Below are 12,020 nucleotides of genomic sequence, written 5' to 3' on the forward strand. Positions count from 1 at the left end.
CAATGGCCTTTATTAATTGATTATATAATCAATTAATAAAGGCCATTGACTTCTGAAAGCAAATGCTTTAACTGTATTTTAATTTATGGTATAAGTGAAATGGGAGCTGAATGAAAGTACTTATAAAATATTGTAAATCATTATATTTTCCTTCTTCTTTACAGATTTATGCTACCTTGTATGGGTCTTTCACACAAAATCTCATGACAACAACAAATTCTGTTGTAACCTGAGAAAATGTGGAAGAGAGCATGGGGTTAGGCTTTTAAGGCCCTGGATCAAATAGTTCAAACAAAGCAAGTTGTCTTGACTGGTAACTGAAGAACTAAACTCACACACACCCAAAAACACAGTAAAGCTATACAGAGTTTATAAGATGATCATAGGTCATTTTAGTTCTTTTCTGTGACCATCTCATTCTTTTAGCACCTCATACAGACTAGCATGTGGGTAGAATTCTGTGCTCACCTGTCCAAGGTGACGGTGTGGGGAAGCATGTTGCAGTCTGGGTAGTTGCTGGGACTGACGAATGAGGGAAGCGCCTCCCTCCGATTGGTGGGGTTCCCGCAGGTCCAGCATGCTCTGAGAGAAGCGAGCCATCATGTTGAGTCCGTCTCCGTGGGACGGCCCTCTGCCAGATCCAGTCTGACCGCCGTTGATCAGCAGGTCACTGGCCTCCTGTTGAGGACAGTCATAGAACTCCTCCTCTGATGCCGTCGATGCACTTGAGGGGTCTTCGTTGACTGCTTGGTCACATATGACCTTAGTGCTGTCTTGGCTCCCCTCTTCATTGCTGCCCGAGTCTCTGCCATCGTTCTTTGAAGCTAACTGGCTGCGGTTGGGCACAAGCTCCTTGTGAGTGCGCTCTGTATGCAGATTATCAACCTGATCCATTTTCATCAGCGTGACCTGAGCTTCACCAGGGTGCTCTGCTGAAGTGGGGTCTATGACTAACTGCAGCGTGCGGCGTTTGGGGACAGGAGGTCCTGCATGTGCCATAGCTAGAGATTTTTCAGCGCTGTGTGTAGGCTGTGAATCAGCAGAAACTTTGGCTTGGGTTGGAGACTTTGGCAGTTGTGGTTTATGTTGTGGAGTTGTGGTTGGTTGCTGAGGGGAATCTGGAGATTCTGTTTGCTTGTTTTCTGCTGAAACTACAGCAGTAGGACCTTTAGGATTGCTATGTTTTTCCGTTTTTAGCTCTTTTTTGTCCTGATTTGAGGTGGATTCCTCAGCTGCCACTAGTTGAGTCAGTGGTGCACTGAAGCGTATAGCCTGACTAACCTCAAACCTTTCTGACCTCTGTAAGTGAACCTGATGCGCCCTCTTTTCATCTCTAATATTGATGAAGCCGATCACGTCACTGGGGGGGTCTGGCTCTGGCCAGGTGGGAAGATAGGGGATTAAGTTGGCTTTCTCCAGATTGACTAAGCCCGGATGTAACGGCGCCTCTTCCATAACTTCTTTAAGACGTCCTTTCATCACCTTCAGCCCAGCAAGATTCTGGGAGTTTGATTCTTTTTTACTTGAGTTCTGGTCAGAGGAGGTGGGACTGGTGTGATTTCCCGCTGCAACCAAAGCATATTTGGGATTGATGAGTTTCCTTGCGACAGAAGCCGGGACAGGAGCCGGTACCGCCTGAGGGAGTGGGTCAGGGATTGGCTCGTCCTTCAAGGAAACCTTGCTCAGGGACACTCCCCGGGATATGAGGTAGAGATCCCGGAACTGCAAATCGAAGGTCTCCACTGCCTGCCCTGTGATGACGGTGATGAGGTTCCGGTCCAGACGGGATGAGGACCAGGTGAAACTGGAATAACACATAGATTAAAGCACAGGTGTCAAACTCCAGTCCTGGAGGGCCACTGCCCTGAAGCTTTCAGATGTGCCTCTGCTGCACCACACCTGAATAGAATAATTAGGTCGTTAGCAAGGCTCTGGAGAACTGATCTACACTAGAAGGAGATAATTAAGCCATTTCATTCCAGTGTTTTGTGCCTGTGGCACATCTAAAAACTGCAGGACAGCGGCCCTTGAGGACTGGAGTTTGACACCCCTGGATTAAAGGTCACAGCGATAACTGAACATGCTTTGGTCTGCAGATTCCTACACTGTGGGTCATAATGTAATGTAGTTTATCTATTTGCTAAAGTCAAACATCATCTAATTATGTTTTGATCAAATTACATAATTGTCTAGGATGAAATTTTCTGGAAGAATCAGTGGTGATGGAGAAGGCAGGAACGGCTCAGAACTAAAGACCAAGTTTTCAGTGTTAGCATACAGGAAGTTCAGGCTAATTTATTTAAATTGGCATCAGATGATAACGGGTGTAATGCATCATGCAGCAACAAGTCTGAAAAGAAAACATTGGATAGTGAAACCATTACACAGGGTGTAATATCTCTGAAAGTGATTTGCTTGTACAGAGGTTTCACAATAACTGATGGATTTTACTGTTTTTGCCTTTTACTCCTTTATCATATTCTCAGGTCAACTGGGAGTCAAAAAAAGAGGACATGATGTGAAGTACTGACAGTTCTAACAAATCATTCACTAAGGACCTTACATAAGTATTCTTACTCCTTGGACATTTTCTTTTATCTTTATTAATTCTCAAGGAAGTATCATTTACATGACCTAAGGCCTCTACATCACAAAACTAACTTCAACATTTGAAATAAGGTGGACAAGTGGACCATTGCATTATAATAGTCAAAACAAAAATGCAACGTCACTTCCCTGAGAAAAATTATAAAGCAAGGAGTAAGAGTGTGAAAGACAAAACAAAAGAAAAGAAAAAATTAAGTTAGAAGTGTAAAAGGCAAACCACAAAAAAAGAATACACCAACGAAAAACATAGTATAAAATAATTATGAAGTATGGCTATCATAGGAGAGTGGATTGCCAAGGAGATTTCATCAACTTTGGTCTCTAAAAATGAAATCAGATCTTTTAGATTTTACATAGTCTACCCAAATCTGCCACCACTGACAGAATTGTTCAGTCTTGTGATTGAGAGAGGCTGTTATTTTTTCCATTTTATAAATGTTATATCGATTCAGTCGTCTAAAGTTGGTTCCTTGGACATTTTCACATATAAACCCCCCAAATTTCTAGGGATGCAGGGATCCGCTTTGTTTACTCCCAATACAGATATTTAATATCGGCTGCTACCGCTCAGTTACAGAAAAACAGCTGAATTGATTTAAAACAATTTTTTTCAAACAGTCGAATGTACTGAATTACAAATGTATTTAATGACACTGCACCAATACACCAACAGCTTCACAAGCTTGGTCAAACATGTAAAAACACAACTTTAATTTATTCAGTCAGTGCAACTAGGAGTAGAACAGCCAATGTAAAATAAATAACACAGAAACTGAAACTGACAAAAACAATAGGTTGACTACCTTGGTCAAACGTAAAAAATAAACTGCAACAGAATAGATCTGCTCTTATAGATCTGGCATATTGTCACCAATACCCAATCTGGAATTTCTTTCAATATTGGGACCAATACAGATATTGACATCAGACCGATTCACCTATACAAACTCTACAATACAGTCCTTAATACAGTGCAGTTGTCCTGTCCCATGTGCAGAAAAACACCCCCAAAGCATGATGCTTCCACCCCCAAAAATCAAAAGAAGGAAGGGGGTTTTGGGAAGGGAACTCATCATTCTTCGTCCTCCAAACAAAGTTCTATTTTGATTTCGTCTGATCACATAACTTTCTCCCATGACATGGTCATGGGCAAACTTCAGATGGGCCTGGACGTGTGATGATTTAAGCAAGGCAACCTTCTGTGCCGTGCATGATTTTAAACCATGACATCTTAGTGTACTACCCATAGTAACCTTGGAAACAGAGGTACCTGCTCTCTTCAGGACATTGACCAGCTCCTCCCATGTAGTGATGGGCTGATTCCTCACCTTTCTTAGGATCATTGATACGCAACAAGGTGAGATCTTGAATGGAGCCCCAGTCCGGAGGAGATTTGACCCTCATGTTTAGCTTCTTCCATTTTCTAATAATTGCTCCAACAGTTGATCTTTTTTCACCAACCTGCTTGCCAATTGCCTCGTAGCCCTGTCCAGCCTGGTGATGGTCTGTAATTTAGTCTCTGGTGTCTTTGGACAGCTCTTTGGTCTTAGCCATGTTAGTGGTTGGAGTCTTACCGATTGTATGAGGTGGACATGAATCTTTATGAAGCTAACGACCTCAAACAGGTGCTTCTAATTTAGAATAATAAGTGGACTGGAGGTGGACTGTTTAGAGGTGAGCCAACAGCTCTTTGAGGGCCAGTCTTTTTGCTGATTGGCAGCAGTAACAAACAAATTATTTAAAAAAAATCATAAATTGTGATTTCCAGATTCTTTTTTTTTTTTTCAGATTGTCTCTCGTAGTGGACATGACCCTAAAATGAAAATTTCAGACCCCTTCATGATTTCTAAATGGGAGAACTTGCAAAGTCACAGGGTGTTCAAATACTTATTTTCCTCACTGTATATAGTATATTTGATCTTTCCGATATGATGCCCTCAAAGACGGGGCTAGGTTGTTTTGCATGGCTGAAAGGTTGACATGGAAATAAAAGGATTTCTCAAACATGCATGAAAGAATCAAACCCTCACTGCAGGTGTGTTTTTGAGGAGAGGATAACATTATAACATGATATAAAACTAAAAAAAAGTTAAAGTGTATTTTATTTGTTGACATCATACTAGTTTCTCTCTGGGTTTCACTAGCCTTTTGTGCTTGAATGCTCAGGTCAGAATTAAAGTGGCTTGATTTCACTGAAAATGGTCAGGTATTGAAAATAATATGTAAAAACACTGTTCAAACCTCAAGAAAATCTGACAAACCTTTAGTCTAAAAAAGTTAGACTTAAAAGTCCTACAAGGCAGTCTTGCAATACTTTAACACAGTATTATCAGTATGTTAGTGTCAAAGAACCAACTCATGGGCTGCTCACCTGTATGAGCCGGAGATGGCTCTGTCTCCATCTACAAGGAGAAACTTCTCGTTCAAGGAACCACGCACCTTCTGTGCCGATCGTGTGAAGAATTCCAAGCCTCCACAGCAGCGTACTCGCAGATTCTACACACACACACACACACACACACGCACACACGCACACACACATACAGTGTTAACACTATATATCTCTACAGGGTTTGGCATTCACTGCAGAAAGGCCTTTAATGCACAAAGGAAACATAATGGCAACAACAGACTGGAGAGCCTCAAAAGAAACCCTTTCCTTGTTGCTTAAGAGTCAGGTTTAATAACCTCCACATGATGCTGAATGTCTGTGCAGGTTAGAGCTTGGACTGTCGTGCTTCATTGACACACCCTGTAGTGTTTGTCTTGGGTTCTGTGATAAGGGTGTGGTTCCTGGCTGAGCAAGAGTTCTGTGTGAAATCTCTCAGGAGCAGCTAAAGAAAGGAGCTGGAAAAGCTCGCAGTAACAAAAAGGAAAGATAAGAGGGAAAAGTTAAGACAGGAGATAAAGTTAAGAAAGCAGATAATGCTGTTTGAAAGTTAGAAGAGGAACAGAAAAAGAAACTTATAAGCAACAGCAAATTGAGAGTGTGTGTGGTTTATGTAATTGCCTGCAGCACAGACAGGAATGTATTCAGCATCTTCCTGGCCTCCAGTCTAAAAAAAAAAAAAAAAAAAAACCCGTAGAAAATTTCCGTGAAACGCTAATTATTTTCTGTTAGTGCCTGAACCAGTTTAACTCAGAGGCAAACAATAACAAAGGGGTTAAGTGAATGACTGGCTGGTGCAAGTTAAATGCCTGCAGGCAAAAGCTTGCAACTCTACATCAATAAAGAACTTTGATCTCTCATATTAGTGATGTACATCTAAAAGTGTGATCTTATTGTTAAAAACAGTTATTTTCTTAAGAATATGTTCTCTGGGTGATCAAAACTTTTTTAATTATAATTATTTCCATTTATGTGACTCCAGACTTGTCATCTAATCCAAATCCAAGCCAAGCTCCTCATCAAAATAGTGTGTGTGTTTGTGCATGCAGACCTTTAGGTGCCCCCGGTGCATATCAGCTCTGCCACACATGGAAAGAAAGCAGGGCACTGCAGCAATATCCAGAATGATGTACACAGGGATTTTACGCTTATACGACGCATCCAGAAGGTCTCGAAAGATATCCACATCTGTAAACACGTCCATCACCACAGCTATCACCTGCGCACACACACACACACACACACACACACACACACACACACACACACACACAGGAAACCAGAAGTTGTTAGCGTTTCCTGTTCCAAGGGTGGGTTCAGTTTGATAACAGTAAACTGTTATCAACAATATTAAACCCATTAATTTTGGAGAATCTAACAATAAATTAAGAAAAAATTTATTCCAGTCCAGTAAGTACAGGTGTTGTCGGATGACTGTTAGAGGAAAAAAAATGTTTTACAGAGGTGATAAAATGCTGCTTGACTGGACACTGTGTTCCTCTGCTGCACAAAAAACAACAGTCCCATTGACTTAACCAAACTAGAAGCTTAAAACTGCACAGCTAGAAGATAATCAAGATGACTCTAATTATTCTGCCAAAGATCTGCCAACGATACTGCACTGCCTCTCTTAGATTAATTGGAAAATTAATCAATCAGTAGGAACTTATGATTTTTGAACCGAGTCTAATTATTTTAATGGTTCTCGCTTCTTTTGTAGACTAAAGATTTATGAGTAACAAAGGTAAAAGTGATGTACATTGTGCAGGCATGTGAACTCGTTCAGTGACGCAAGTGCATTTCTTTCCACTGACACTTCAAGCTCACACTTGTCTCAATAAAACACTGTAGGCGTGTCTAGGGGTGGCACATGGATGGGGCGAAGCAAAATTTATGAGACAGAAAATTGTGGCAGATGGTGAGAATTAAACTGAAAAGTCAGGTAACACTTTATTTGAAGGGGGTTGAATAAGACTGACATGACACTGTCATAAACATGACATAACACCTGTCATGAACATGAATAAGCCTTCATGAATATTTATGACTGTTGTCATAAAGCGTCATTCGGTAAATTATGACACTTTTAATACAAAGTTGACATTATTCAAAATGTCTGTTATGACAACTTGACATTAACCAATAAATCATAAATATGAACGTTAGATTCTTTAGTGATTACCTTTTTGGCATTTCCTCCTTATAAAGTTAAATCATCAGTCTTCTATCTTAACATAGCACTTGCTAAAAATGNACTGATTACACTTTAAAAATTAGGTAACTTTATGTTATTAAAGGTAAAGTTTAAACAGTAATGATTTATTGGTTAATGTCAAGTTGTCATAACAAAAACATTTTGAAAAATGTCAACTTTGTAATAAAAGTGTCATAATTTATCGAATGACGCTTTATGACAACAGTCATAAATATTCATGAAGGCTTATTCATGTTTATGACGTGTTATGTCATGTTTATGACAGTGTCATGACAGTCTTATTCAACCCCCTTCAAATAAAGTGTTACCAAAAGTCAAAACAGGGTTTCACAAGTGAGCGGAAACATGGCCGCTGGTTCTACAAAGAGCAAATCAAATATGCTGTTCTGTCACTAAAAGAATTTACAGTCAGGCAGTACTTATTATAGTGACTAGCATCTAACCACATTATCATTGTTATAAAAGCATTTTTATTAATAATTAAGACCTCTAAGCTTATTTTTCCACTGCAAGAGTCCAAAACACACCAACACTTATTATGTGAAAGGGGAATTTATAAAGGGTTAGTGACTAGTACACAAGAAGCAGCTTAAGTCATGGACACACTATTATACAAGACATGTATAACATGTATAAACATAGAAATGCTCTATAGTTCCCTAGTATATGGCTGAGCTGACATAGTAGACCAACACCAGCAGATAATGCAGCTCCAGACATTCTCACTAACTGTGGGAAACGTCACACTGGACATCAACTAGATTGGATTCTGCGCCTTTCCAATCTCCTCCAGCCTGGGGTTTTGATTTCCAAAATATACTTTGACGTAAAAAAAAATTAATAATAATAATACTTTGCCCACTAATCATCAAACGCTGCTTTCTCTCCTTCATCCATGAGTGGTCCAACATGAGCTTTGTGACAGCTATAGCTGTCTGTGTGAGTTGTCTGTGTTTGTGGTGACTCTTGAAGTCCTGACTCCAGCTGTAGTCCATGACTTGTCCGTTTCTTAAAGACTCTAAGATGGGTTTGACTCACAATTCTCTTAAGGCTGAGATTATTGCTGTTGCTTTTGTGTCTGTTTTTGTCTGTTGTTTTTTTTTCTCCACTAAACTTTTCATTGATGTACATGGATACAGCCCTCTGTGAAACGTTAGATTCTTTAGTGATTACCTTTTTGGCATTTCCTCCTTATAAAGTTAAATCATCAGTCTTCTATCTTAACATAGCACTTGCTAAATAAATGATAAACATTACTTTTTTAAAAACACTAATCATTTAGTTTATTAAGCTATAAGCTACACTGAACTGAGTTTAAGCTTAGCTTATTTTGACCAATGAGCCATAGAGTTTACAACCCTTTACAAGACGATCCTCAATTATTCATCATAGTATGCATCTCTAGTCTTGATCTAATTTTAATAAGCTCAAGACAATGTGCATAAAAGAAAATGTCATTTGATTAGCTTAAAGACAAAATGAACATATCGTTTAATGGGTTTAAAAATCATGATGCACAGTGTTTTATTGTTTCACAAGAAATATTAGCTCAGTGACTCTTGAGAATAGGGACAAAACAGGTCCTATGGATGAAGCACAAAATTTGAATAAAATATACACAAAATATAATTTTTTCAAATATCTGACTAAACTAACCTGGGTCATGTGAGCACAACAATGTATATTTTCCTTGTGTTTGCTGAATATTTTTTTTTATTTTAAACATAGTAGTCGGTGGATGATGTCTTTAAAATCCCTTCTCCCGGAGCAGAACTCAATACATTATAATAGTTTAAACAATTAAAGAAATACTAAGATAATATATTATGACAATTAAGTGCAAGTATTCATATAAATAATTATAAAAGTATCAGTAAATTGAATTAAAAATATTTTTTTATATATTTTCCAACTCAATTGAAATTTGTCCCTAGTTTTTGTCAACACCGTCAGACATAAAAAGAATGTAAAAAAATTTTTAAAAAAATCAGGCATTATTGGGGGGCACCAGAACTTCTGAGGACCCCATGACCTCTTCCTTTCTCAAGAGGCTAGTTAGCTCTGGTTAGCTTAAGTTATTCTTTAGTTTTTTCTTCTGTTTTATTCCGAAGTTGTTTGTCACAACCAAGATGTGTCAACGCCATAACTGACAATTTACAAAACTTTGATGAAATTTTGTGAAATAAAAGCTTAATTTTGGTACAATGTAAAGATTTGATGGATCTGATGAGCTACAATATGACCTCCTTCAGAATAACATCATATAAATTGAGGTGGTTTGACATTTCGTCAACTCCATCAGTTTTTTTGACTCTTTCAGTGAAATTGTTGAGAAATCTCACTTAAATGTGCAATTAATTTTAATGTATCTTACATAAATTGCATTACTTCACATGTGTCAAGTTTTTCATTTTACTCACTAGTTTGTCACCACCTTCAGTTCTGTGTCAACTCCGTCAGATGGACTTTTTGTTGTTTGTTTTTTTAAATAATATTTCTTTTGTTTCTTGGGAAGCATTTGTCTGTAAAACTGAGTAAAAATATCACTAATACGGTCATTAAAGAATTATTTTATATTTATTTTTGTCAGATGGTGATGACAAAGTTCTGAGTCAGATCGATTACATTTTTTTTTTATGTTGCAACTGGGAGCCTGCACCTTAGCATCTTTACATTTCCAAATCATTAGTTGTCATATTTGCATACACAGGGTTGAGAAATAATTTTTAAAAAATTGGGAAAATTTAAACCCATTTTGTCCCTATTCTCAAGAATCACTGAGCTGCATTTTGGGTCTCTAGCTATCCTGATTTAGCTCATGTGTATATTCTGTTTTTGGAGGAAAACTTCCATTATTTTTACCTTCTACCAATAAAATCATTATTATTGCCATTTTCCTCCTTATCACCTACCTTCTGGGCTGATGCAATGCTCTTGCGAACCACCTCCTTGATGTGCGTGTGACCCTCAGTGGGAGGCTGCGTGTACACGGTCACGCGTGTGACCCCTCGGTATGAGATGGCTTCAGGCCAGCCAAGGTCCAACTCCGCCACCGAGGCTTCGGACCGGTCTGGCCAATATGCGAGAGACACCTCCCCGTCTTCTGCTTCTTCCCCGGACCCTGGAGTCAAATTCCCCGGCCCTGGCGTCTCTGGCCTCTGGTGGTGTTCGTACCCGGGTCGGTACGCCTCCGCGGTGCGCGTGACACGCTCCAGCTCTCCTTCCGAGAGGAACTCCCGGACTTCGTGTTTCTGGATGTAGTCCGTGAACGCATCGCGGCCCTTGGTAATGAGAGCTTCGAGGGCCAGTCGTTGGTCCTCGCTGTAGAAAAACTCCGGCTTGCTCTCGCTAATGCGCCAGTTGACATGGTGGTCATCCAGGCACTGGATCTGAGACAACGCCATGACCTCCCAGTTAAAATGAACAGATAAGCACTAAAACTAGTCTGACCCAGTTTCCTCTCGTCGGTCCGAGGGGTCAAGACTCAAATACGTGCTATAAGTCATTACGGTTCACAGAGTCCGAGTGACCCTAGATTTGCTTTTTAAACTGATCCATTTATTAGAATTTTAATAAGCTAACAGCAGCTATCAGCTCAACCCGGACCGCTCGGGTAACTGAATCTCTCAGTCAGGTGTAGGCTGAACAAAGCGCTCCCTCCCAGAGCCACGCCTTTCACCTGAAAGGGGCCGGAGAACCCCGGCCGCGGCCCCGCTCCTCACAACGGCAGTTGCAGTGTTCAGCAGACTCGGAGACAGATGTCCCGGTAGATGAGCTTGAATGCGTCTGTCCGTGAGTCAACGCGACGGTGAAAACACACGTCAGACACAGACAGAAGTTATTAATCCCCCGTAGCTAAAACTGCGTGACTCAGACTAACTGTTGCGCTGACGAGTCACATTTCCTCTTTGTTGTCGGAGCTCGGAGGTTTATGTCCAGGCAGCTGTTGGAGCCGTGCGCTCCATGAACGTGGCACGAACGTCTCAGATGTCATGACTGTATCCGGGTTCACAGCAGTTCTTGTGTTCTAAACTTTTTATAAAAGCCCTTAAAACTTTATCTAATTGATACAGGGAGTGTATCTTAATCATTGAATCCGGGAAAGGAAGCTCGGCCCCGTGGGCAGAAGGGCGGAGTGTACGGCTCGGGAGTTGGTGAGGAAAGAGAAGCGCTAAACCCCACCCTCCTCCAAACCGGACGGAGAAAGAAATATGTGTGGGTTTTTTCTACCTCACATCAGCGACGCCAAGACAGCTGTGTGAAGCTGACACCCTACCCACGTCAAAAATCCAGCAAATAATCTTAGTGGTTAGTGCACCGTTTGTGCAGGTTTGTGCCGATGAAAGTTTCGTTTGTGCAGCTTTGGTTTCTGAGATACTAAAAATTATTTTTTAGGTCATCCAGAGTTCACCGTGCCCCCATATGGCCCCAAAACAAACCAAAGTGATCTACTTCGTTAGTGCAGGTTTGTGCCGTTAAAATTTGCTCCAGTATTGCTGGAGGAAATTTTGTGCAGCTTTCGTTTTCGAGATATTCAAAGTTATAATTTTGGCCGATGACGTCACCAGCCCAAAACGCCATAGATGAAGCACACCTAGTTTTATTCCATACTACTACTTTTTTTCTTCAGTAGCGTCCCCATTTTAGATATTTTTACATTTTGTATGTAATTTTACATTTAAGAAATACGATTGTTTTTTAAAAGTTTACATGTCCCACTGACAAGGAATAAAATGTTTAAATGGAATAAAACTAGGTGTGCCTCATCTTCATCCATCCATCCATCCATCCATTTTCTGAACACCCTTG

General features: G+C 40.1%; 1 protein-coding gene across 1 annotated transcript in view; it reads right to left on the bottom strand.

Moving 5' to 3' along the window:
- fam83gb (family with sequence similarity 83 member Gb) overlaps positions 1 to 11,405 on the bottom strand; it is a 19,233-nt gene extending 7,828 nt beyond the window's left edge. Inside the window, exons 1-4 of the mRNA XM_007542157.2 lie at positions 10,124 to 11,405; positions 6,048 to 6,215; positions 4,979 to 5,103; positions 469 to 1,804 (exon numbers count right to left, since the gene is read on the bottom strand). Coding sequence (XP_007542219.1) covers positions 469 to 1,804; positions 4,979 to 5,103; positions 6,048 to 6,215; positions 10,124 to 10,615 — 2,121 coding nt within the window. The 5' untranslated portion in view covers positions 10,616 to 11,405. The remainder of the gene's footprint in view (positions 1 to 468; positions 1,805 to 4,978; positions 5,104 to 6,047; positions 6,216 to 10,123) is intronic.
- Between the last annotated feature and the right edge of the window lie 615 nt (positions 11,406 to 12,020).

This window comes from Poecilia formosa, unplaced genomic scaffold (genome assembly GCF_000485575.1).
Source record: "Poecilia formosa unplaced genomic scaffold, Poecilia_formosa-5.1.2 Scaffold662, whole genome shotgun sequence".
NCBI lineage: Eukaryota > Metazoa > Chordata > Actinopteri > Cyprinodontiformes > Poeciliidae > Poecilia > Poecilia formosa.